Raw genomic sequence first — 27,321 nt, forward strand, 5'->3', positions numbered from 1 at the left:
CCCTTAGGTCTATCTAGCCCACTCCTTCCACAGATCCTGTGCAACCTAGACTATCATAGGAACAGGAGGAAGCCATTCTGCCCGTCGAGCCTATTCCGCCATGGCTGATCTGTTCCTTCACTCCATCTACCCGCCTTGGTTCTGTATCCTTTATAGAATCATAGAATGGTTACAGCACGGAAGGAGGCCATTCGGCCCGTCAAGCCCGTGCCGACTCTCAGCTTGTCCCACTCCCCCGCCCTTTCCCCGTAGCCCTGTAAATTTCTTTCCTTCAGATATTTTTCCAACTCCCTTTTGAAAGCCGTGATTGAATCTGCCCCCACCACCCTCTCAGGCAGTGCAATCCAGATGTTAACCACTCGCTGCGTAAAAAAGTTTTTTCTTACATCGCCTTTGGTTCTTTTGCCAACCACCTTAAATCTGTGTTCTCTGGTTTTGGTCGCCTTACCTGAGGAAGGATGTTCTTGCCATGGAGGGAGTGCAGCGAAGATTCACCAGACTGATGTCTGGGATGGCAGGAATGACGTATGAGGAGCGATTGGGTCAATTGGGCTTATACTCGTTGGAGTTTAGAAGAATGAGAGGGAATCTCATTGAAACTTATAAAATTCTAACAGGACTAGACAGGCTAGATGCAGGAAGGATGTTCCCGATGGCGGGGAGTCCAGAACCAGGGGTCACAGTCTAAGGATAAGGGGTAAGCCATTTAGGACAGAGATGAGGAGGAATTTCTTCATCCAGAGAGTGGTGAACCTGTGGAATTCTCTACCACAGAAGGCAGTTGAGGCCAATTCATTAAATATATTCAAGAAGGAGTTAGATATATTTCTTAAGGCTAAAGGGATCAAGGGATATGGGGAGAAAGCAGGGACAGGGTACTGAGTTTGGATGATCAGCCTCATTAAATGGCGGAGCAGGCTCGAGGGGCCGAATGGCCTACTCCAGCTCCTATCTTCTATGTTACTAGGTTTCGACCCTTCTGCCAATGGGAGCAGTTTCTCTCTATCTACTCTGTCCAGACCCCTCATGATTTGAGGAAAAACATTTTCACCCAGAGGGTGGTTGGAATCTGGGACTCACTGCCTGAAAGGGTGGTAGAGGCAGGAACCCTCACAACATTCAAGAAGCATTTGGATGAGCACTTGAAATGCCATAGCATACAAGGCTACGGACCAAATGCTGGAAAATGGGATTAGATTAGACAGGGCTTGATGGCCGGCGCGGACGCGATGGGCCGAAGGGCCTCTTTCTGTGCTGTATGACTCTATGACTCTATCTCTATCAAATCTCCTCTCAATCTTCTCTGCTCCAAGGTGAACAACCCTTACCTAACAAAAACCTATCAATCAATATGATTGACTCTTCCCAGCCCATTGAGTTCAATTGGACTTGAAAGTTCTGAGTGTGGATTGGGGTACTGATGTTGATTGTGGGACCATAGCAACAGGTTGCCATGAGAACCGGGTCAAAGGTGACGCTGCCCCCTATGACGTCAACCGCGGCCGCCTTCCTCCTCCGTTGCACAAACATGGCGGCATTCGGGCGCTCCCTGCTCGGTTTCGGCGGCTCCCTGCGACATGGGGTAACCCGGGCCCTTCAGAACCCCCGAACCAAACCTGCGATTTTGCTCAGCCCATCCAGAAACATCGTGGTGACAAAATCGGGAGCCATTTTACCCAAACCTGACAAGGTGAGGCGAGCAGTCGGACCGACGGGCGGTTGGGGGCGGAAGCTGCATTGATTGACGGCGCGCTGCACCAATCACAGAGCGAGGCGCAGTGATTGACGTTTCTGTTGACCATTGGTGGACGGTGACGTCAGCCAACCAGCGCGCTCAGTGGTCGGCGAATGAGTCATCGCCGGCGATTGGCGGCTTTATCGGCCAATTACTGGTTAGGGTGCTGCTGGTTGATGGATGGTTCAACCAATCAACTGAACCTGGTCGTGGGCAATAGGACATGTACCAGAGGGAGGATTCAGGATGTTTATTAAATGGTCTTATTTTCACAGCAAAGAAGGTTAACGGGAGATTTAATAGAGGTGTTCAAAATCATGAAGGGTTTTAATAGAGTAGATGGGGAGACACTGTTTCCAGTGACAGGAGGATCAGTAACCAGAGGACACAGATTTAAGGTGATTGGCAAAAGAACCAGAGGGGAGATGAGGAGGCATTCCTGAACCACTGCAGTCCGTGTGGTGAAGGTACTCCTATTGTTGTTAGGGAGGGAGTTCCAAGATTTTGGCCCAGCGACGATGAAGGAACGGCGATATATTTTCAAGTCAGGATGGTGTGTTACATGGGGAACTGCAGGTGATGGTGCCCCATGCGCCTGCTGCCCTTGTCCTTCTAAGTGGTAGAGGTCACAGGTTTGGGATGTGCTGCCGAAGAAGCCTTGGCGAGTTGCTGCAATACATCTTGTAGATGGTACACACTGCAGCCACGGTGCGCCGGTGGTGGAGGGAGTGAATGTTTAAGGTGGTGGATGGGGTGCCAGTCAAGCGGGCTGCTTTGTCCTGGATGGTGTTGAGCTTCTTGAGTGTTGTTGGAGCTGCACGCATCCAGGCAAGTGGAGAGTATTCCATCACACTCCTGACTTGTGCCTTGTAGATGGTGGGAAGGCTTTGGGAAGTCAGGAGGTGAGACACTCGTCACAGAATACCCAGCCTCTGACCCACTCTTGTTGCCACAGTATTTGTGGTTGGTATAGTTAAGTTTCTGGTCAATGGTGACCCCCAGGATGTTAATGGTGGAGGATTCAGCGATGGTAATGCCGTTGAATGTCAAGGGGCGGTGGTTAGACTCTTGCTTGTTGGAGATAGTCATTGCCTGGCACTTAAGTGGCAGGTAACATTCGCGCCACACATCAGCCCAAGCCTGAATGTCATCCAGGTCTTGTTGCATGCGGGCATGAACTACTTCATTATCTGAGGAGTTGCAAATGGAACTGAAAGCTGTGCAGTCATCAGCAAACATCCCACTTCTGACCCTATGATGGTGGGAAGGTCATTGATGAAGCAGCTGAAGATGGTTGGGCCTAGGACACTGCCCTGAGGAACTCCTGCAGCGATGTCCTGGGGCTGTGATGATTGACCTCCAACCACCACAACCATCTTCCTTTGTGTTTGGTATGACTGAGAAAGAGGAACTATGAAATGTAATTATCAAAGAATATCAAAAGAAATGATTTGAGAAGGATATAAATAAGATAAAGACCAAAGTAATAGATTGAAAAGAAACTCATTTTATGGGGATGAGGGTGGAACTAGGCCCTGGAAGCGATGCACACATCCTGTGAATGAATTTAATAAAAAATAAACTGGAAAAATATATTGACAAAGAGAGAACCGCAGTGGGAAATATTTTAAAAGGTGATCAGTAGAGTGCAGGATAAATATATTCTGCCAAAAAACAAGAACAAACTAGCCAATAATTGAACACCATGGATGAATAAAGAGGTAAGGGCAAAATGGGAGCTAAAGAAAAAGGCATACACTAAGTACATACACAGTAAAGGAGAGGATGGCACAAGGGAATACAAAGAGATCAGGAAACAAGTAAAAAAAATTATACAGGTAAAGAGGAACTACGAAATGAAATTATCAAAGAATATCAAAAGAAATAGTAAAGTATTCTACAGCCACATCAATAACAAAAGGAAAATCAAGATAGGGATAGAACCACTAAGGGATGCACAAGATAAACTCACAGCTAATGACAGCGAAATGGCAGAAATATTGAATAAATACTTTGCGTCAGGGAAACTAACAAGGTGGACATGACATTAGAAGAGCTCAAAAAAGATATCAAGACATTTAAGATTGAAAGGCGGGAGATAATTGATAAACTAGTCAAACGTAGGGAGGATAAACCCCTGGTCCAGATGGATTGTTTCTGCGCATACTAAAAGAAGCTAGGGAAGAGATATATTTAAAAAAATAGACCGAACAAATTCAAGGAACTATATCCCAGTTAGTTAATGCTTTACCAACCTTATTGAATTCTTTGAAGAAGTAACAGAAAGAGTAGACAAGGCTAATGCAGTGGATGTAATATATGTGGATTTTCTAAAGGCCTTCGATAAGGTACCACATTATTAAGCTCCTGACTCAGGTCAGAGCATGTAGAGTTGGGACAAACAGCAGAATGGATAGCAAACTGGCTACAAAGCAGAAAACAGGTTAGGGGTTTAAGGTAGTTACTCAGGCTGGTGGAAGGTGGGAAGTGATGTTCCACAAGGATCGGTGCTGGGACACTTTTGTACACTATTTACATAAATGTTTTGAACTCTGGAATCGTAAGTACAATATCAACATTTGTGGACGACACCAAATTGGTGGGTGTAGTTAATACAGAGGAAGACTGCAACAAAATACACAAAGACGTTTACTGAATTTGCAGAATTGGTGTGTAAATGGCAAATTAATTTCAATATAGGTAAGAGTGTGGTGGTGTATTGTGGTAGGAGGAATAAGGAGGGCACATACTCCTTGGAAAATAAGAGTCTATGGGGTAGAGAAGCAAAGGGACCTGGGGATACAAATTCACAAATCACAAAGTAGCAAAGTCATAAAAAAATGTAAACCAAGCACTTATCCAGAGGAATAGAATTGAAAAGCAGAGAAGTTCTGTTAAACTTATCTAGAACCTTGGTTAGATCACACTCGGAGTACTGTGCACAGTTCTAGTCTCAATTTTAGAAAAAGGATATAGAAGCACTGGTGAATATGCAAAAAAGACTTACTAGGATGATACCAGAACTGAGAGGTTATAACTATCAGGAAGGATTGAACAGACTGGGGCTCTTTTCTCTAGAAAAGAAAAGAGAAGAGAAAATTATGAAGGGGTTTGATTAGGTAGACGTGGAGAAGATATTTCCTCTTGGGGAGACTAAAACTAGGGGTCATAAATATAAGATAGTCACTAATAAATCCAAGAAGTCACACAACACCAGGTTATAGTCCCAACAGCTTTATTTGAAATCACAAGCTTTCGGAGCGCTGCTCCTTCGTCAGGTGAAGTGGAGAAATGCATAAAGACACAGCTTATATAGTCAGAGAATAATGTCAGATGTTTACAGGTAATCTTTCCAACTGCCATTTATCACACCTCGGCAGAGAGATAATCACAGCAATCAAAAGGTGTGAATGGTGTCCAAACAGATCAGCCATGACTAATAAATCCAGTAGGGAATTCAGGAGAAACTTCTTTGCCCAGAGAATGTGGAACGCGCTACCACAAGGAGTGGTTGCAGTGAATAGCACAGATGCATTTAAGGGGAAGCTAGATAAACACATGAGGGAGAAAGGACTAGAAGGATATGTTGATAGGGTGAGATGAAGAGGGGTGAGAGGAGGCTCGTGTGGAGCACAAACACTGGCATAGACCAGTTGGGCCGAATGGTCTGTTTCTGCTGTAAATTCAATGTGGTCAACAGGAAGGAAATTCTTTTTGATCCCAGGTGCTTGTAACTGTCTCTCTGTCTCTGCTTGGATCACACTTTCTAGGTCATCGAATCATACAGATGACCTAGAGAGCCTGTGCTGGGTCCTTGAAAGAGCTGTCCAATGAATCCCACTCCCCCGCTCTTTCGCCATAGCCCTGTGCAAATGTTTTCTCCTCAAGTATTTATCCAGTTCCCTTTTGAAAGTTACTATTAAGTCTGCTTCCACCGCCCTTTCAGGCAGCACGTTCCAGATCACTAAAAACTTGTGTAAAAAAATTCTCCTCATCTCCCCTCTGGCTACCGCCCCTCCTGCCAGTGGAAACAGTTTCTCCTTCTGTCAAACCTCTCAGAATTGTGGACACCTCTATTAAATCTCCCCTTAACCTTCTCTCTTCTAAGGAGAACAATCCCAGCTTCTCTAGTCTCTCTACATAACTGAAGTCTCTCATCCCTGGTAGCAATCTGGTAAATCTCCTCTGCACCCACTCTAAGGCCTTCACATCCTTCCTAAAGTGTGGTGCCCAGAATTGGACACAATACTCCACCTGGGGCCTAACCAGAGATTTATAAAGGTTCTTTTTCTCTTTGTCTTTCTGATCATCATCCACTCTGTCTTCCTCATTTCTTTTGTCTTTCTGTGGCTCTCAGACACTTTCGCTCTTTTTGTATGTCTTTCTGTCTCGTTCTTTTTCTTCCTCTTTCTGTTTGAAAAGGAGGCAGACACACCTTAAACAAATCTATATGATCCTGTTATACACACACATTTGGTTTTTTTTACAGAGGGCAACTAGGACAAAGGTAAGCAACACTGGAGCTTGATAATCAGCCATCGAATAATTGATTGTGTGAAGTGCTTTGCAACGTGATAGCAAACCCGATTATACGACCATACGAACAATGACGGACTGGTACAGACCATCTGGTCCATTCAGCCTGTCCCACACAATGGCGATACCTTGTGTATCACAATATAGACACTCCCACCCCACCCCAAACCATGAGATCTGGGCGAGGCGAATTCTTTCTTTATTCATTCATGGGATGTGGGCGTCGCTGGCAAGGCCAGGATTTATTGCCCATCCCTAATTGCCCTTGGGAATAACCAGATTTAAAAACCCAGGCCAATTCAAATCAAATCAACTTTTATTGTCATTGTTAGTGCACAAGTGCAGTACAACGAAATGTAGGCTTGCGGCTCCCGAGAGTGTACATTTAGATTAAGACATTTAAACATTCAACATACATTTGGCTTGTAATACATTAACATAAACATAACCATAATAAAGTGCATTGGCAGATGTGCAGGCTTTAGAGTTTATTTGTGGAGTTCAGTAGGATGACAGCCCTGGGAAAGAAGCTGTTCCTAAATCTGGTCGTACGGGTGCGAATGCATCTGTAGCGTCTCCCAGATGGCAGGAGGGCGAACAGGGGGGGGGGAATTTGGGGAATTCCTCTCATAGAAACATAGAAAAATAGGAGCAGGAGTAGGCCATTCGGCCCCTCGAGCCTGCTCCACCATTCAATATGATCATGGCTGATCCTCTATCCTCTCCAACCCATCTAGCGAAACTAGCCCAGGAGCTCACTTTGGTCCTGAACTCCCTGCAGTGCCCACCTTCTGTAAGGGGTGATCTCCGCCCCAGCCAGAAACAGGTCCAGCTCTCGCTTGAAGGAATTCAGCGAATCAGCAACACCACACGAGCCGGCAGCCTCTTCCAGAGGTATTACTTGCACTGTGGTACATTAGAGAATGTACCTGTTCACCTTTTTCTTGAATCCTTGCTGTAGTTCCATAGACACCAATCCCTCTCTGTTATCGTGCCCAATTGTCTGGTTTTAACGTGTGAGCCTAGATAGAATGTTGGCATACTGTGACGGTAGCAGGCATCAGAACCTAGCCCAGTTCTGTCCATGTGTGCATTTTTCAGCAGGTTTAGAGTTGATTTATTTCCCTCGCTCACCGACACTCCCACACACTGACGCACACACAATTATAATCCCAATGTTTTCTGATAGAGGCTTGTTTGTTCACTATACATTATCCCGCTGTGAGCCGTGGCACTGGGTGTTGATCTACCAACTCCCCCAATGGGTCAGCCGATACCAAACTGCCCAGTGTGACTTGAAGGGAAATGTCCAAGGAAGGAGACTAAGTATAAAGTCCTTTAGTGGCTATGTGTGCATGTATTTACTTTAATAATAATTGTTCCCGTAGCCATTCTAACGTCAATCACGTGAATTTAGTTAAAGTGAATGTCTGGGCCATTTTCCTTTTGCAGAGAGAGAAGAGAAACTGAGTAAGAGTCGGAGGCAGAGATCTAGAGAGCACGACGAGCAAGAGTGTGAGAGGCATACAGAGAAAGTGAAGGGAAGACAAACCGAGACAGGAGATAGACAGGATTACCGAGTGGAAGAACAGGAGGAGGCTTTTTAATAATCTTTTAGAAGCATAGATGTTTAGACAATAGTAGGAGACCATTCGGCCCATTGTGTCTGAGTCAGCTCTGCCCGGGAGATCATCTAGTTACTTTAAACTTCCTTGAATACACTGCTAGGGATTGCGATAGATGGTGCGTGTCACTGCTAACGTCAGGTAATGAATGTCCCACCTCTGCATGCTGTACTGCCTGAGAAATGGAGAGTGGGAGGCTGGGAATGTACAATGCTTCCCGCACAGCCCAAAACCCAGGATGGCAGGCCTGCTTTGTGAGCTTGAAGGTGCTGAGGACTTTGATTTAAAAACTGCAGTTTACGTTGTTAGCAGCAGAATTCGTCTGGCTAGTAATTCCACCGCTAACGGTCACGATTCAGAGGACGTCCCATCAAAGTGTTGCGCGTTGTGGTTTGCTCCACCGGTGTCTCAGCAGGTAAATGCACTGCCTTGCATGGTAGTACAATTGTACCAGGCTTTGGTGAGACCACACCTGGAGTACTGTGCACAGTTTTGGTCTCCTTATCTGAGGAAGGATATACAGGAAACTTTTTTTTTATCTGGCACCGACGGGACCGGCGTGGTGCCGGTTTATCAAAAAGTCCGGATTACAGAGAGGTATAGTAAAAGGTACGAGAGCTCCGTACACAGCAACAAATCCAGGCTTCCCTGTTGCTTAGCAACAGGTGCAGGAACCCCAGCCACAAGATCCAAGCATTCCTGTTGCTTAGCAACAGGTGCAGGAACCCCAGCCACAAGATCCAAGCATTCCTGTTGCTTAGCAACAGGTGCAGGAACCCCGGTTCCACAGCCACAGATCCAGGAACGGCCACTAATATGAAGTAAAACTTACCTGAACCTACTCCTGAATTTTGCCGGTTAACAGAGATTTCCGGTTATTTAGGTGCCTGTAAATCGAGAGTTTCCTGTACTTGCCTTAGAGGCGGTGCAACGAAGGTTCACCAGATTGATTCCTGGGATGAGAGGGCTGTCCTATGAGGAGAGATTGTGTGGAATGGGCCTATACTCTCTGGAGTTTAGAAGAATGAGAGGGGATCTCATTGAAACAAACAGGATTCTGAGGGGGATTGACAGGGTAGACGCTGAGAGGTTGTTTCCCCTGGCTGGAGAGTCTAGAACTAGGGGGCACAGTCTCAGGATAAGGGGTCGGCCATTTAGGACTGAGATGAGGGGGAATTTCTTCACTCAGAGGGTTGTGAATCTTTGGAATTCTCTGCCCCAGAGGGCTGTGGATGCTCAGTCATTGAGTATATTCAAGGCTGAGATCGATAGATTTTTGGACTCTAGAGGAATCAAGGGATATGGGGATCGGGCGGGAAAGTGGAGTTGAGGTGGATGACCAGCCATGATCTTATTGAATGGTGGAGCAGGCCCGAGGGGCCATATGGCCGACTCCTGCTCCTAATTCTTATGTACTGAGCCATTCAGACCAGAAGGCCCTGTGTTCCAATCCTTGGTCGGTGCTGAGTTAGAAGATCACAGCCAGGGCAGTGGTTGGAGCACCATCGCTGCTGCTGATCGCTATCTGGTGACCTCCTTATGCAAAGGAAATTACTTGCATTTGTATAGCATCTTTCGCCACCTCAGCACATCCATACACTCTTTATAGCCAATGAAGTACTTTTTGAAGTGCAGTCACCGTTGTACGGTGGGGAAATGTGGCAGATAATTTATGCACAACAAGATCCCACGAACAGCAATGTGATAATGACCAGATAATCTATTATAGTGATGTTGGTTGCCGGAAGTCCAGGACACCAGGGATAACTCCCCTACTCTTGTTCGAAATAGTGCCATGGGATCTTTTACATCCACCTGAGAGAGCAGACGGGGCCTCGGTTTAACGTCTCATCTGAAAGACGGCACCTCCGACAGTGCAGCACTCCCTCAGCACTGCACTGGAGAGCCAGCCTAGATTTTGGGCTCAAGTCTCTGGAGTGGGACTTGAACCTACGACCTTCTGACGCAGGAGACGAGAGTGCCACCCACTGAGCCACGACTGACACCTTGTGTGTGTCTGTGTGGACGTCGGGTGAGGTGAGGCGAGGTCGGGCTCGGCTGTCGAATAGGCCGCTAACATTATCTTAGCTTGCACGTCATGAAGTACGATCTCTCGCCTGCGGAACCGCGCGGTGTTGGCTTCTCGTGGAGGGGGGAGAACCAGCCGAGGATACGTTTTAAGCTTTTCTTTTCTTCCCCCGCAGACTTCCTTTGGCCTCGTGAAAGTCTTCATGGTGGTCATCCCGTTTCTGTACATGGGCACTCAGATCAGCAAGAGCTTCGCCTCGCTGCTGGAGGAACACGACATCTTTGTCCCGGTTGACGACGATGATGATGATTAACTCCGATAGGTAAAGTAACGTTTCCATAAATTTACGGTCGGTTACACCGCGAACCGCTGCAGCCTTCTCGTCGGTTGAGACATACAACTCCACCTTTAACTCGGGAGGCTGGTGTCGGACTGACCCGGAGACACCAGGTGCATGTTTTTCTACGTTAAAGGTGCTGTATAAAGGGCCGCTCGGTGGTCTGGGCTGTGTTTGCTGATTGCATCTGATGGCAGCAAACTACAACTGGCTCTAGTGTCCCAAGTGCTGATCACAATCTGGTGACCGTGACTGGAAACTGAGCAACAGGGAGGGGGGCGGGGAGGGCTCAGTCAGTTGCCCAGCGTGCTCTTGGAAACATAGAAACATAGAAGATAGGAGCAGGAGTCGGCCATTCGGCCCCTCGAGCCTGCTCCGCCATTTAATGAGATCATGGCTGATCATCCAAACTCAGTACCCTGTCCCTGCTTTCTCCCCATATCCCTTGATCCCTTTAGCCTTAAGAAATATATCTAACTGTAACTGTATCCCAGTGTAAGGCCATGCCTTCAGGAGAGGAAGGGAACAACAACTTGTATTTATATAGCGCCTTTAACCTAGTAAAACGTCCCAAGGTGCTTCACAGGAACGTTATAAGACAAAATTTGACACCGAGCCACTTAAGGAGATATTAAGGCAGAAGCTTGGTCACAGAGGTAGGTTTTAAGGAGTGTCTTACAAGAGGAGAGAGGTGGAGAGGTTTAGGGAGGGAATTCCAGAGCTTAGGGCCCAGGCAGCTGAAGGCACGGCCACCAATGATTGAGCGATTAAAATCAGGGATGCTCAAGAGGCCAGAATTAGAGGAGCGCAGTTTTCTTGAGGGGGGGTTTGTAGCGCTGGAGGAGGTTACAGAGATAGGGAGGGGCGAGGCCATGGAGGGATTTAAAAACAAGGATGAGAATTTTAAAGTCGAGGCGTTGCTTAACCAGGAGCCAATGTAGGATACACACGTGCTTTGTTGGCCACAGCCTTCAAGCACTTGTTCTCAGTGGCACTGTCACTGTTACCTGTTCTTCGCCACGCCCCAATCCACCATCCTGAGCCAAGAGCACAAGTCGATGACCACCTTCCAGGGCACTGAAAATGGTGCTTTGAAACGCACAAGAATGTTGCAGAATGACTTGCCTGGTGTGTGGGTCTTCTCCACTCGAGTACGTTCAGTGCCAGCCTCACAGCCCAGCCAGGACCCTGGGCTCAGAGTAGGAGGCTGTGGACACAGATTGCAACACTGGCACTGTATCTTTTTAATTGGAAAAATGTTTGGATTTTTAATGAACATACTTCCAAACCATCTATTTTTCACCTCAGCCCAGAGTTTGAATAGAGACAGGAGGCTAGAGGTCTGTAAAATGGTGGAGGGGTTCGATAGGGCAGATGTGGAGAAACTGTGTCCACTTCCGAGGCCCGACTGGGAAGGGAATAAAACCTTCAGGAACAGAAAGAAAAAAGTGACGCTGATAACACACTCTCCATTTTTGTCTTTCAGAGTTCTGCTGTGTTTGCGAGCTGGTCTCATTGGATCGGAAGCCGTAGGAGCTATTAACTGTACATATTATTCCTGTACCTCAAGCCTCCCAGCTCCCATTGGCTAGGAAGAGACAAGAACTCAGAAGAGGGAATGCAATCAATCATGATCATATTTTGCATGTGGTGTACATAGTGTGTGTGTGTGGCTGGGAGGGAAAATTAGCACTTCTTTAAAGAGACAGTATCCATTCTGGTGGTTTGTATAGGCTGCGTCCTATTGAGAACATTTTATCAGCTTGGTTCCCTTTAAGACTAGAAAAGTGATTTTTCTCCCTCTGGGAAAACTTTTCCTTCCTCTGTTGGATCAGTTTTCCCAGAGAGACGTTGGTTCAAATGAAGGCCTCTAATACTTGCAGTTGTCTGTGGCTTTTTAAATCTGATTCTCTCTGCCTCCCCACCACTTCCAACTTAAGACCGAACAAATCCCCAGGCTGGAGTGCGACCAGTGCCAGTGGCCCGTCGCACTGACCCACTCACCGCTGTTGCTTCTGGGTTGTGGTAAGAGTCCCCGTGAGATATTGTTGGTAATGTTCCCTCTAAGCTGCGCGGCCGGTCCTGCGCAGCCTGGGACCGGCTTTTCCAACGTGAAATCTCGCGGAACTTTGAATGGGCCGCGCAGCCCGTTAAACAGACCGTGCATCCAAATTTAAAATTGGGGGGAAACATTGGTTGTTGGTATTCTGTGGTCGCTGTGATTTGTTTGAATTCAGCCTGTATGCAATCCCCGCGGTTTATAGCAGGCGTGTTGGTGCAGACGCAATTTGCCCCGCTATACACGATGGCCGGGATCCTGGAGTTGGGCGGCAGTGCGGGGCGGGACCAAGTTGCCCTCCACCAGCTTTTCAGATTTATAATCTGCAAAGTGCATTTGCTGGCGCAGAACCTGATCTCTTGCTTCATTTAAGGGAGGTTTAATTTATATGGCAAAACCTAAACATTTGAATGCAGGCAAATGGAAACATCTGAAGGAAACACTTACAGTAATGCAATTTCTGACCTTTTAGTATTTGAATTTCAGAAGCACCAAGTGGAATGAAATGTAATCAGCATATAAATTGTTTCTGCCCGAAATAAAACGCAGCTCTTTATGACTCTTAGAAATGGATGTTAATGCAAATGGATGTTTTTTGCTTTCTAGCTGGTATAAGCGCCTGGCTGTTTCCAGTGGTGGGCGTGTATAAGCTGTGGAATGGATACTGTCCGATTGTTCATGTCTGTGTGCTCGCTCGCTCTTTTCGAGGCTCCACATTTTGTTTAATTAAAGTACACGACATTTGCGGGGCTAAATGCTTTTTGTTAAATTGCCTCTTTTTGGCTGAAAGATTTGCTGAGCGTGTTGCTTGAATGGACTGCAGCTGCGTGTGCTGTCCGAGTTGGAATCGTCTGTGGCAGTGCCCGTCATCCACAGCAATAAAACCGCTCGAAATTGACTCCGCCCCTCGTGTCTTTCTGCCGTGTTATCGGACAAGCTGCAGTATTGGCCCTCTCATAGCAGAGGCCATTCGCCCATCGATCCTGTGCTGGCTCTTTCGAAGAGCAATCCAGTTAGTCCCACTCCCCTGCAGTTTTTTCTCCAAGTATTTATCCAATTCCCTTTGAAAGCTACTATTGAATCTGTATCCACCGCCCTATCTGGCAGCGCATTCCAAATCCTAACCACTCATTGCGTACAAAAGTTTCCCCTCCTGTCGCCTCTGGTTCTTTTGTCGATCACCTTCAATCTGTGCCCTCTGGTTATTGACCAGCCATTGGAAAGTTTCTCTTTATTTACTCCATCTAAACCCTTCATGATTTTAAACACCTCGATTAAATCTCCTCTTAGCCTTCTCTCCTCTAAACTTTTGTGCCACTTGGACAATACAAAATACAGGAAACTCTCTTTTTACCGGCATCTAAATAACTGGAAATCTCTCTTAACCGGCAAAATTCAGGAGTAGGTTCAGGTAAGTTTTACTTCATATTAGTGGCCGTGTAACCGGGGTTCCTGGATCTGTGGCCGTGTAACCGGGGTTCCTGGATCTGTGGCCGTGTAAGCGGGGTTCCTGGATCTGTGGCCGTGTAACCGGGGTTCCTGGATCGGTGGCCGTGTAACCGGGGTTCCTGGATCTGTGGCCGTGTAAGCGGGGTTCCTGGATCTGTGGCCGTGTAACCGGGGTTCCTGGATCTGTGGCCGTGTAACCGGGGTTCCTGGATCTGTGGCCGTGTAACCGGGGTTCCTGGATCTGTGGCCGTGTAACCGGGATTCCTGCACCTGTTGCCATGCAATAGGGACGCCTGGATCTGTGGCCGTGTACGGGGCTCTCATACCTTAGTAAGTATACCTCTCTGCAATCCGGACTTTTTGATCAACCGGCACCACGGCAGTCCCAGATAAAAAAGAGTTTCCTGTAGCAGTTTTATACATTATATAGAATATACAGCACAGAAACAGGCCCAATCAGTTCGTGCTGGCATTTAGCTCCACTTGCGTCTCCTCCCATCTAACGATCAGCATAACCCTCAATTTCCTTCTCCCGCATGTGTTTATCTAGCTTCCCCTTAAATGCATCTGTACTATTCGCCTCAACCGCTCCCTGTGGTAGCGAGTTCCACATTTTCACCACTCTCTGGGTAAAGAAGTTTCTCCTGAATTCCTTATCGGATTTCTTGGTAACTATCTTATATTGATGGCCTCCAGTTGTGTTCTTCCGCACTGGAAACACTTCCTCTGTGTCTACAATCAAAACCTTTCAGAAAGACCTCTATTAGGTCACCCGTCAGCCTTCTCTTTTCAAGAGAAAAGAGACCCAGCCTGCTTTTGTTTATGGCCTTATTAACCTGCGTTGCTGCTTTTAGTGATTTGTGTATTTGTACTTTCAAATCCCTTTGCTCTCTATCCAATTTAGATTCTTATTTTCCAAGTATGTGACGTCCTTATTTTTCTTACCAAAATGTAAAAAGATTTGCATTTCTATAGCGCCTTTCACAACCTTGGGATGTCCCAAAGCACTTTACAGCCAATGAAGTACTTTTGGAGTTTAGTCACTGTTGTAATGTGGGAAACGCAGCAGCCAATTTGCACACAGCAAGCTCCCACAAACAGCGAAGTGATAATGACCAGATAATGTTTTTAGTGATGTTGGTTGAGGGATAAATATTGGCCAGGACACCGGGGATAACTCCACTGCTCATTTTTGAAATAGTGCCATGGAATCCTTTACGTCGCATCCAAAAGACAGCACCTCCGACAGTGCACCACTGCACTGGGATGTCAGCCTGGATTTTTGTGCTCGCGTCTCTGGAGTGGGACTTGAACCCACAACATTCTGACTGAGGTGAGGGTGCTGCCCACTGAGCCACAGCTGCCACTTGTGTGTTGAAATTAATTTGCCAATTATATTCTCATTCTGCAAGTCTATTGTGGCCCAAACCTGTCATCTTCCCCCACCTGTTGTCTGGGTTTATTTTGCTGTTCTGGGGGAGGCAGAGGTGGAAAGTTACTTGGTAACGCTCTCTTACCTAGGGGCAGACATACGTCGACTAGATTCAATGTTTCCTGTCCTTTGCACTCTGCAGACATAGAAACATGGAAACATAGAAGATAGGAGCAGGAGTAGGCCATTCAGCCCCTCGAGCCTGCTCCGCCATTCAATGTGATCATGGCTGATCATCCAAATTCAGTACCCCGTCCCTGCTTTCTCCCCATACCCCTTGATCCCTTTAGCCTTAAGAAATATATCCAACTCCTTCTTGAATATATTTAATGAATTGGCCTCTACTGCCTTCTGTGGTAGAGAATTCCACAGGTTCACCACTCTCTGGGTGAAGAAATTCCTCCTCATTTCTGTCCTAAATGGCTTACCCCTTATCCTTAGGCCGTGACCCCTGGTTCTGGATTCCCCTGCCATCGGGAACATCCTGCATCTAGTCTGTCCAGTCCTGTCAGAATTTTATAAGTTTCAATGAGACAGTAGCTGTTTGTTCGGCACTGCCAGAGGGGCTCTACCTGTTCCAGCACCCACAGAACCCGTTACCTCCACAAGTCTCCCCTTTTTCGTACTATTTAGTTTTGAAACCTAACCTCACCATATCCTCAGTCCCCAGTCTCCCATTTACCCCTGGGGTACAGTTCCGCAGGCACTTGCCGCACTACAGTACCTCTTCCCCAAGGGACCATTCTACACCTGTAAGCTGAAGACAGCTGAGTGTTGGTAGGATATTTAACCATTGGGTTCACTGCAGTCGAGGCTGTCCTCACCCGACATCCACACACAGGCACAGGGAGTGGGGGGCACCTCTGCTGTATTTCCCCCGACGACAATGGTAGCTAACTTCACGCAGCCTGGGATCTTCTAGTCTGTATACCTTAGTGTTCAGGCTTGGGCTGATAAGTGGCAGGTAACATTTGCGCCACAGAAGTGCCAGGCAATGACTATCTCCAACAAGCGAGAGTCTAACCACCGCCCCTTGACATTCAACGGCATTACCATCGCCGAATCCCCCACCAACATCCTGGGGGTCACTATTGACCAAAAACTTAACTGGACCAGCCACACAAATACTATGGCAACAAGAGCAGGTCAGAGGCTGGGTATTCTGCAGCAAGTGTCTCACCTCCTGACTCCCCAAAGCCTTTCTACCATCTACAAGGCATAAGGAGTGTGATGGAATACTCTCCACTTGCCTGGATGAGTGCAGCTCCAACAGCAGTCAAGAAGTTTGACACCATACAGAACAAAGCAGCCCGCTTGATTGGCACCCCTCCAAGTCACACCATCCTGACTTAGAAGTATATCGCCGATCCTTCATCATCGCTGGGTCAAAATCCTGGAACTCCCTCCCTAACCAGCACTGTGGGAGTACCTTCACCACACGGACTGCAGTGGTTCAGGAAGGCAGCTCACCACCACCTTCTCAAGGGCAATTAGGGATGGGCAATAAATGCTGGTCTTGCCAGTGACACCCACATCCCATAAACACATTTTTAAAAAGTGCACTCTATTTCACTACACAATGGGCCTTTGCTGGGTTTCCGTTTTTGTATAAAAAAATACAGCATGGTCAAAATGTACAGCTTCCCCACCCCTCCCATTTTTAATTTACACTCCCCCCACCCCACAGCACCTTACCTGTGTGGTCATTTTTCATGCGAGAACTTGGATACAGACCATCAGAGCCCACTGCCTGAAAATCAGCAGCAAGAACTTTAACTAAACTTTCCCCTCCAGTTGTAGTGACTCCTGTTGCCTTGGCCGAGATCTGGTGGCTGGCCCCTCTTGGCCTGGCACTGCATTTATCCACCGACTCTCCCAGTTATTACCCGAGGCTCATTTTTATTTGTTGTTGCCGCCACCAAGTTTTAAATTTTGTTCCGACTGCAAGTCATTCACACTGTCGGGAGTCACTCTTGCTACGCGTAACCGTTCATCATCAAAAGATGATCTTTCCCCTCGCATCGTAACCTTGTCGCATTTACCCATCGAGGCCCCGGCTCTCCAGAAACCATCCTGGGGTTGGGGAGTAGGGAGCTCGGGTAACTAAGGTATTTGACTAATAGCAAAATACTGCGGATGCTGGAAATCTGAAGTAACAGAAAATGCTGGAAATACTCAGCAGGCCAGGCAGCATCTGTGGAGAGAGAAAGAGAGTTTCTGGAGAGCCGGGGCCTCGATGGGTAAATGCGACAATTGCCCAGTCGAAAGATGAAGTGCTGTTCCTCGAGCTTACGTTGAGCTTCATTGGAACAATGTAATAGGCCGAGGACAGAGAGATCAGAGTGGGAGTGAAGCGGAGAATTAAAGTGACAGGCGACCGGAAGCTCAGGGTCACCCTTACGGACTGAACAGTGGTGTTCCGCAAAGCGGTCGCCCAATCTGCGTTTGGTCTCCCCACTGTAGAGGAGACCGCATCGTGAGCAGCGAATACAGTATACTAACTTGCAAGTACAAGTAAATCGCTGTTTCACCTGGAAGGGGTGTTTGGGGCCCTGGACAGTGGGAAGGGGGGTGGTATAAGGGCATGGAAGGTGCCAGGCAAAGGAGAAGGGCTGTTAGGGGTGATTGAGGAGTGGACCAGGGTGTCGCGATTAGGCACTTTACAGCCTGCCGGACTCAACATTGAGTTCAACAATTTCAGATAATTATCCCTGCCCCCATTTTTCATGCTGTATGATTTTTGCCATTCCCATTTGCAACATTTAATCTTTCCTGCCTCTTACAAAAGTACAAGATGTTCTTTCAATTCCTTCCTCCCCATCTAAACCCCGCCCTCTGTCTCTGCACCTGCTTAATATCTGTTACATCTCCAGCTTTTTCCAGTTCTGATGAAGGGTCCCAGACCTGAAACGTTAACTCTGTTTCTCTCTCCACGGATGCTGCCTGGCCTGCTGAGTATTTCCAGCATTTTCTGTTGTTATTTAAGGCCTTGCTAATGTAGGGATAAATCATAAGATACATACTGTATGTATAAAGTTTTTACATTTCAAATGATGTTGCTGCACATGCAGAGAAATCATGTTATAGTTTTAAAGTCTCCAGGTCTTAAGGCCCGAAGAAGTCGAGGACCATTTAAATTTAACTTAAAAAAAATTCCTTTCACAACCTCAGGCTATCCTAAAGCACTTCACAGCCAATGAAGTACTCTTTGTAGTGGTCACTGCTATAATGTAAGAAACACGGTAGACAATTTGCACACAAGCTCCCACAAACAGCAATGTGATAATGACCGGATAATCTGTTTTAGTGATGTTGATTGAGGGATAAATATTGGCCAGGACACCGGGGAGAACTCCCCTGCTCTTCAAATAGTGCCATAGGATCTTTTACATCCACCTTAGAAGGCAGACGTGACCTCAGTTTAATGTCTCACCCGAAAGACGGCACCTCCGACAGTGCAGCACTCCCTCAGTACTGCACTGGAGTGTCAGCCTGGATTCTGTGCTCAAGTCTCTGGAGTGGGACTTGAACCCACAACTTTCTGACTCAGAGGCGAGGGTGCTGCCCACTGAGCCACGGCTGACACTGTATACTACGCCCCCCACCCATCATGAAGGCACTGCCCCATACTGGGGTCTAGCAACACTACCTAGATAGAGAAAATATGTGGATCCTTTGAGATCATGGGGTTGTTCTGAGTAACAAGACAAGATACCCAGGCATTTTTGGACAGTAAGATACAGAAGCAACTACTATAACGACAGACCATTAAATCTATCACATTTAACGTCATAGGGTTTATTATTTTTGAATACATTTATTTTACAAAGGCCATTTTTCCTCATTATTTACACATCGTGTCCCGCGTAGAACCTGGAGAGGAAATCCGTGGGTCGGGGGCGCTCTGTCTCATGGAAGTAACGCATGATGTGTGTCCGCTGCTTCCACACGTTAATAGTTTCTTCAAGATCCATTTTACCCTGGTAAAGAAAATCAGCAACACGAGAGATCAGAGAACCGGGAAATACAACGGCGACAGGATCGGGAAAATAAAACGGCGACAGGATCCGGGAAATACAACAGTGGCAGGATCAGGGAACATTATTCCAGGGCCCTCTCATGCTGCCATAAGAACTTAAGAAATAGGAGCAGGAGTCGGCCAATCGGCCCCTCGAGCCTGCTCCGCCATTCAATAAGATCATGGCTGATCCGATCTTGACCTCAACACCACTTTCCCACTCTCTCCCCATACCCCTCGACTCCCAGTACAGTAGTTCAGGTGTCTGTCAATCTCCGCCTTGAATATATTCAATGACCCAGCCTCCACAGCTCGCTGGGGTAAAGAATTCCAAAGATTCACAACCCTCTAAGGGTGACCCCTTATTCTGAGACTATGCCCCCTAGTTCTAGATACCCGCACTAGGGGAAAAATCTTCTCAGCATCCACCCTGTCAATCCCCCTTAGAATCTTATATGTTTCAATAAGATCACCTCTCATTCTTCTCCAATGAGTATAGGCCCAACCTGCTCAACCTTTCATCATACGTCAGCCCCTTCGTCCCAGGAATCAACCGAGTGAACCTTCTCTGAACTGCCTCCAATGCAAGTATATCCTTCCTTAAATAAGGGGACCAAAACTGCACGCAGTACTCCAGGTGCGGTCTCACCAATACCCTGTACAGTTGCATCAAAACTTCCCTACTTTTATACTCCATCCCCCTTGCAATAAAGGCCAACATTCCATTAGACTTCCTAATTACTTGCTGTACCTGCATGCTAACATTTTGTGTTTCATGTACAAGGACCCCCAGATCCCTCTGTACCGCAGCATTGTGTAATCTCTCTCCATTTAAATAATCATTTGCTTTTTCATTCTTCCTTCCAAAGTGGATAACCTCACATTTTCCCACATTAAACTCCATCTGCAAGATTGTTGCCCACTCACTTAACCTCTCCATATCCCTTTGCAGACTCTGTGTCCTCCTCACAACTTGCTAACCCACCTATCTTTGTATCAGCAGCAAATTTGGCTACAGTACCCTCGGTCCCTTCATCCAAGTCATTAATATAGATTGTAAACAGCAGAGGCCCCAGCACTGATCCCTGTGGCACCCCACTAGTTACTGATTGCCAACTGGAAAATGACCCATTTATCCCGACTCTCTGTTTTCTGTTAGTTAGCCAATCCTCTATCCATGCCAATATATTACCCCCAACCCCGTGAGCTCTTATCTTGTGCAGTAACCTTTTATGTGGCACCTTATCGAATGCCTTCTGGAAATCCAAATACACTACATCTACTGGTTCCCCTTTATCCACCCTGTTTGTTACATCCTCAAAAAACTCTTGTAAATTTGTCAAACACGATTTCCCTTTCATAAAACCATGTTGACTCTGCTTGATTGTCTTATGATTTTCTAAATGTCCTGCTAGTTCCTGCTTAAAAATAGATTCCAGCATTTTCCCAATGACAGATGTTAGGCTAACTGGCCTATAGTTTCCTGCTTTCTGTCTCCCTCCTTTCTTGAATAGGGGTGTTACATTTGCGGTTTTCCAATCCGCTGGGACCTCTCCAGAATCCAGGGAATTTTGGTAGATTACAACCAACGCATCCACTATCTCTGCAGCCACTTCTTTTAAGACCCTAGGATGCAGGCCATCAGGTCCAGGGAACGTGTCGGCCTTTAGCCCCATTAGTTTGCCTAGTACTTTTTCTCTAGTGTTAGAGATTGTTTTAAGTACCTCCCTCCCTATAGCCCCTTGATTATCTATTATTTTTGGGATGGTTTTAGTGTCTTCTACCGTGAAGACCGATTCAAAAATAATTGTTTAGAGTCTCTGCCATTTCTCTATTGCCCATTATTAATTCCCCAGTCTCATCCTCTAAGGGATCAACGTTTACTTTTAGCTACTCTCTTCCTTTTTATATACCTGTAGAAGCTCTTACTGTCTGTTTTTATATTATTTGCTAGTTTATTCTCATACTCCATCTTCTCCCTCTTTATAATTTTTTTAGTCATCCTTTGCTGGTTTCTAAAAATTTCCCAATCCTCTGGTCTACCACTAATCTTCACAACATTGCATGCCTTTTCTTTCAATTTGATACCATCCTTAACTTCCTTAGTTAGCCACGGATGGTGCATCCTTCTCGTAGAGCCTTTCTTTCTCACTGGAATATGCCTGTGCAGAAACTGGGTTGGAGAGAATCCTGGGTTGCGGTAAAGATGGACACGGATTTGGGGGAGAACATGTGCAATGAGGAGGAAAGGGAGGTTGGAGATGTGCAGCAGCTTGCGAGAACAGATGGGTTGAGCAGGAGTTTTTTTTGTGAAGGGGGTGGGGTCATAATGTCCATTTTCAAAATTAGGGGGACAGTACCCGAGGAGAGGGAACCACTTGACTTGTCAGCTAACATGGGGGTCAAGTCAAGGTGGGATATTGGGTGGTGTTCAGGAGCGATAAACATGGACAAGGTGAGCTCAGGAACGGAATGAAGGGAGAGACGCTGGAGTAAAAGTGGGTTCAGGTCAAGGGGAGCCGGGGGGGGGGGGGGGTTGGTGCACTAGGGGAAGGGAGAGAAGCGGAAATGGACTACTCCTGCTCCTATTCCTTAAGTTCTTAAATTAGGAGGAGTCGTCGGCCATTCGGCCCCTCGAGCCTGCTCCGAGATTCAATAAGATCACGGCTGATCATCGACCTCAACTCCACTTTCCCGCCCGGTCTCCATATCCCTTGATTCCCCTAGAGTCCAAATATCTATCGATCTCAGCCTTGAATATACTCAACGACTGAGCATTCACAGCCCTTTGGGGTAGAGAATTCCAAAGATTCACAACCCTCAGTGAAGAAATTCCTCCTCATCTCAGTCTTAAATGGCCGACCCCTTATCCTGAGACTATGCCCCCTAATTCTAGACTCTCCAGCCAGGGGAAACAATCTCTCAGCATCTACCCTGTCAATCCCCCTCAGAATCTTGTATGTTTCAATGAGATCACCTCTCATTCTTCTAAACTCCAGAGAGTATAGGCCCATTCTACACAATCTCTCATCATAGGACAGCCCTCTCATCCCAGGAATCAATCTAGTGAATTTACATTGTGTAAACTCCCATTTCACAATGCCGGCACACTTCCGATCACAGTGATTCTGCGCAGTTGAGGTAGTCACAGGTCCCCGTACCTTAATCACCAGCAGATCGATAACCCGGGGGTCGGTGACGTGGGCGTTTTTCATGAACATCTCCCGTACTTTATCCCGCCCCTGTTTCACCTTGATATCCAGATAGAATTTCTGGACTGCAGAGAGAACGGGATGAGAGATACAGTCAATCAAACGGTGGTTAAATACTGCATGGTTCCATCCTACACATCACAGACTGCAGTTACATTTTATGTACAGCACAGAAACAAGGCCATTCAGCCCAACTGGTCCATACCGGTGTTTATGCTCCACATGAGCCTCTTCCCACCCCTCTTCATCTAACCTAAGAATTAGGTGCAGGAGTCGGCCATACGGCCCCTCGAGCCTGCTCCGCCATTCAGTAAGATCATGGCTAATCTTCAACCTCAACACCACTTACCTGCCTTATCTCCATACCCCCTTGATTCCTTCTAATCCTTTCTCCCTTGTGCTTATCTAGCTTCTTGGATTCCACACAACTCAATATCTTGCCTTTTTTGAACATCCGTGTCTGTAATTTTTTTTAATCCCTGCCATCGACAGTATCCGACACCTCAACAATTCCAGATTTGTTTTTAGTCAGTTATCTGATGCATGTAGAAAACCATCACACTACGCAAGCATCTGCAAACCAGGCTAGGGCAAGAAATCCATATAACCAGAGTCTGTGTGCCCGGTACCGAGTGCACACACGAGGCACAACCTAACTCCACAGGTCTTCCGACACAGGCTGGCTCAGGGGGTCCCAAGAACGTGTAGTTTCCCTGCATTACAACTCTTCAAAAGTACTTTGCTGGCTCCGGGGTGTTTTAGGAAGTCCTGAGGTTGTGAAAAGCGCTATAGAAATCCAAATGGTGTCAGCCCTGGCTCAGTGGGTAGCACCCACTCCTCTGAGTCAGAAGGTCGTGGGTTCATGCCCCACTCCAGAAACCTGAGCACATAATCCAGGCTGACACTCCAGCACAGTGCTGAGGGAGTGCTGCACTGTCGGAGGTGCCATCTTTCGGATGAGACGTTAAACCTTATCTGAGGAAGGATGTTCTTGCCATGGAGGGAGTGCAGCGAAGATTCACCAGGCTGATACCTGGGATGGCAGGAATGACGTATGAGGAGAGATTGGGTTGATTGGGCTTGTACTCGCTGGAGTTTAGAAGAATGAGAGGGGATCTCATCGAAACTTATAAAATTCTAACAGGACTAGACACTGGAAGGATGTTCCCGATGGTCGGGGAGTCCAGAACCAGGGGTCACAGTCTAAGGATAAAGGGTAAGCCATTTAGGACAGAGATGAGGAGGAATTTCTTCACCCAGAGAGTGGTGAACCTGTGGAATTCTCTACCACAGAAGGCAGTAGAGGCCAATTCATTAAATATATTCAAGAAGGAGTTGGATATATTTCTTAAGGCTAAAGGGATCAAGGGATATGGAGAGAAGGCAGGGACAGGGTACTGAATTTGGACGATCAGCCATGATCTCATTGAATGGCGGAGCAGGCTCGAGGGGCCGAATGGCCTACTCCTGCTCCTATCTTCTATGTTTCTATAAACCGAGACCCCCGTCTGCTCTCTCAGGTGGATGTAAAAGATCCCGCGGCACCATTTCGAACAGGAGCAAGGGAGTTCTCCCCAGTGTCCTGGCCAAAATTTATCCCTCAACCAACATCACTAAAGCATATTATCTGTTCATTATCACATTGCTGTTTGTGGGAGCTTGCTGTGCGCAAATTGGCCGCCACGTTTCCTATATGAAGAACATTAAGATGCAAGAACTACAGATTAGTGATAATGGGGGACTGCAATTATCCTAATATAGACTGGGATAATAACAGTGGAAAGGGCAAAGAGAGGGAGGAATTCCTGAAATGTATACAAGAGAACTTTCTTGATCAGTGTGTTTCCATCCCAACGATCTAGTTGTGGGGAATGAAGTGGGGCAAATCGAACATGTTTCAATGGGAGAGCGTAAAAAGAGTTAACTCGGAGAGGGCTAACTTCAGTGAGTTCTGGCCCAGGTGGATTGGAATCAAAATTGGTAGGCAAAACAGTAACTGAACAATGGGAGGCCTTTGTAGAGGAGGTGGTTCGTGTACGGAGTAGACACATTCAATGTTCCCTTCAAGCTGCGCAGCCTCGCAGCGCTCTGGAAGACCCACGCAGCCGGCTCACCAGCTTTTAAATGTAAAAACCTCGCATGCGCAGATATTTGAATGGGCCGCACGGCCCATTAAAGGGGACGCGCAGCCCAAGATAAATTACAGGGAACACTGGACAATTTCCCATGAGGGCAGTGTAAAGCTAGAGCTCCCTGGATGACTAAAGATATAGGGGTTAAAATGAGGCAGAAAAAGGAGGCTTATGACAAAGGTAAGGTTCATAATACAGTAGAGAACCAAACTGAATATAGAAATTACAGAGGAGAACTGAGTAAGGGAAGAGATGGGGCAAAGAGAGAGTATGAGAATAGATTAGCAGCTAACATAAATGAAAGACTTGCATTTATATAGCGTCTTTTACAACCAACAGACGTCCCAAAGCGCTTTACAGCCATTGAAGTACTTTTTGAAGTGCAGTCACTGTTGTAATGTAGGAAACGCGGCAGCCAATTTGCACATAGCAAGCTCCCACAAACATCAATGCAATAATGACCAGATAATCTGTTTTAGTGATGTTGGTTGAAGGATAAATACATAAATAGTAAAAGGGTAGTCAAAGGAAAGGTGGGGCCGATTAGGGACCAAAAAGGAGATCTTCTAGTGGAGGCAAAGGTATTAAGGAGTATGGGGTACTGTGGCAACAAGAGCAGGTCAGAAGCTATGTATTCTGCAATGAGTGTCTCACCTCCTGACTCCCCAAAGCCATTCCACCATCGACAAGGCACAAGCCAGAAGTGTGGTGGAATACTCTCCACTTGCCTGGATGAGTGCTGCTCCAACAACACTCAAGACATTCAACGCCATCCAGGACAAAACAGCCCGCTTGATTAACACCCCATTCACCACCTTAAACATTCACTCCCTCCACCACCGGCGTACCGTGGCTGCAGTGTGTACCATCTACAAGATGCACTGCAGCAACTCGCCAAGGCTTCTTCGACAGCACCTCCCAAACCCGCGACCTCTTCCATCTAGGACAAGGGCAGCAGGCGCATGGGAACACCACCACCTCCAAGTTCCCCTGTAAGTCACACACATTCCTGACTTGGAAGTATATCACCATTCCTTCATCGTCGCTGGGTCAAAATCCTGGAACTCCCTCCCTAACAGCATTGTGGGAGCACCGTCACCACAAGGACTGCAGCGGTTCAAGGCGGCGGCTCACCACCCCCTTCTCAAGGGCAATTAGGGATGGGCAATAAATGCTGGCCTTGCCAGCGACGCCCACGTCCAATGAAAGAATAAAAAAAAGGCAGATAAATGGAGTTGAGGTACAGATCAGCCGTGGCTCAGTGGGTGGCACTCTCGCCTCTGAGTCAGAAGGTCGTGGGTTCAAGCCCCACTCCAGAGACTTGAGCACAAAAATCCAGACTGACACTCCAGTACTGAGGGAGCGCTGCACTGTCGGAGGTGCCGTCTTTTGGATGAGACGTTAAACTGAGGCCCCGTCTGCTCTCTCTCAGGTGGACGTAATAGATCCCACGGCCACTATTTCGAAGAAGAGCAGGAGAGAGCTCCCTGGTGTCCTGGGGTCAATATTCATCCCTAAAACAGATTATCTGGTCATTATCACATTGCTGTTTGTGGGAGCTTGCTGTGCGCAAATTGGCCGCCTGTTTCCCACATTACAACAGTGACCACACTTCCAACAAGTACTTCATTGGCTGTAAAGCGCTTTGGGACGTCCTGAGGTGGTGGAAGGCGCTACAGAAATGCAAGTCTTTCTGTCCAGGTACTTTGATGGGCTTCACTCAGCACAGGGCCCTGGGGAGCCTCCAGCCCGGGTTATCCCGCCTGTCCGCTCCCCTCAACAGCCCGGCTCCCAGTCGCTCCCCCCGCGGCCTCTCGCCGACCTTGACCCCGACCCCCCGCCGCCGCTCCTTACTGGTGTTGGGGATCTCTCGGTACCAGGCCCGGTACAGCTCCCTCACCCGCCGCTTCGCCTCACTCTGGTCCCGGGACAGCAGCGGCTTCACCACCCGGACCGAGCGCATCACACCGCGGCCCGCCGCCGTCGCCGCCATCTCCCTCCACGGCAAGTGCCCGCCTCCTCGGCCGGACCTGCGGCCATCCCAGTGCACTGATTGGTGCGAGCGCCTGTCAATCAGGTGGCTGCGACCGGAAGGTTGCCGCTTCTGTGTACTGATTGGTGAAAGTGGATGTCAATCAGCGGGTGCTGGCAGCTCCCGCCTATTCCTTGTACTGATTGGTGCATTTCGATGTCAATCAGCTGGTTTTGTCAGCGAGCCCGCCTTCTCTTTGTACTGATTGGTGCATGTCGATGTCAATCAGCGGGTGTTGGCGGCTATCCTGCCTTTCCTTTGCTCTGATTGGTGAATATTTGACCGTCTGCTACCACTATTGGCCGGCGGTGTGAATCCCGCCTCAGGCAGCCTGATTTGGTTAACAGTCAAGTCAATCGCAGGAGTCGCCGAGGCGACAACTGTGACGAACTTTCGGCTGATTGGCTAACGCGCGGCACAGAGATAGGTCAATCCCACATGTCACTCAGTGAATGGGGCGGTCCCTCCCTGCTGTCGCCCCGCCCCGCCCCCCAGCTGCTGCCCTGCTCGCCCCCAGGCTCAGGGGATCAGTGTGTGAGTGGGCAGAGCAAAGGGCAGGAGGCAGGTTGGCACATCCGCCCCATCACCAAGACCGCCTCCCTCCACCTCCATCACCACCTCAGCCCATCCGCTGCCGAAACCCCCCCTCTGTGCCTTTGTTCCCTAGAGACTTGACTATCCCAACCCTCTCCCGGCCGGCATCCCACTGTTCCGCAAACCTCAGC

General features: G+C 47.6%; 2 protein-coding genes across 2 annotated transcripts; one reads left to right on the forward strand and one right to left on the reverse strand.

Annotated features, from left to right (window-relative positions):
- Positions 1–1,475: 1,475 nt before the first annotated feature.
- smdt1a (single-pass membrane protein with aspartate-rich tail 1a) lies at positions 1,476–13,219 on the forward strand. The gene is made up of 3 exons (XM_085969455.1): positions 1,476–1,690; positions 10,101–10,247; positions 11,749–13,219. Exons 1-2 carry the CDS (start codon positions 1,487–1,489, stop codon positions 10,236–10,238), a joined length of 342 nt encoding a protein of 113 aa, XP_085825581.1. The 5' UTR covers positions 1,476–1,486; the 3' UTR covers positions 10,239–10,247; positions 11,749–13,219.
- A 5,765-nt stretch (positions 13,220–18,984) lies between these two features.
- ndufa6 (NADH:ubiquinone oxidoreductase subunit A6) lies at positions 18,985–26,581 on the reverse strand. The gene is made up of 3 exons (XM_085969456.1): positions 26,419–26,581; positions 22,382–22,497; positions 18,985–19,182 (listed from the first exon to the last, which is right to left on the reverse strand). Exons 1-3 carry the CDS (start codon positions 26,555–26,557, stop codon positions 19,051–19,053), a joined length of 387 nt encoding a protein of 128 aa, XP_085825582.1. The 5' UTR covers positions 26,558–26,581; the 3' UTR covers positions 18,985–19,050.
- Between the last annotated feature and the right edge of the window lie 740 nt (positions 26,582–27,321).

Source organism: Somniosus microcephalus, chromosome 28 (assembly GCF_052327205.1).
Source record: "Somniosus microcephalus isolate GS21.2 chromosome 28, FLI_Smic_1.0, whole genome shotgun sequence".
Taxonomy (NCBI): domain Eukaryota; kingdom Metazoa; phylum Chordata; class Chondrichthyes; order Squaliformes; family Somniosidae; genus Somniosus; species Somniosus microcephalus.

Bases quoted from the DNA above. Each gene is read 5' to 3' on its own strand.
- smdt1a (XM_085969455.1), top strand. From the start codon at position 1,487: ATGACGTCAACCGCGGCCGCCTTCCTCCTCCGTTGCACAAACATGGCG. The intron at 1,691-10,100 runs GTGAGGCGAGCA...CTTCCCCCGCAG, and splicing joins TTTTACCCAAACCTGACAAG to ACTTCCTTTGGCCTCGTGAA.
- ndufa6 (XM_085969456.1), bottom strand. From the start codon at position 26,557: ATGGCGGCGACGGCGGCGGGCCGCGGTGTGATGCGCTCGGTCCGGGTG. The intron at 22,498-26,418 runs GTAAGGAGCGGC...TTCTCTCTGCAG, and splicing joins CCGAGAGATCCCCAACACCA to TCCAGAAATTCTATCTGGAT. The intron at 19,183-22,381 runs GTACGGGGACCT...TTTCTTTACCAG, and splicing joins TCGATCTGCTGGTGATTAAG to GGTAAAATGGATCTTGAAGA.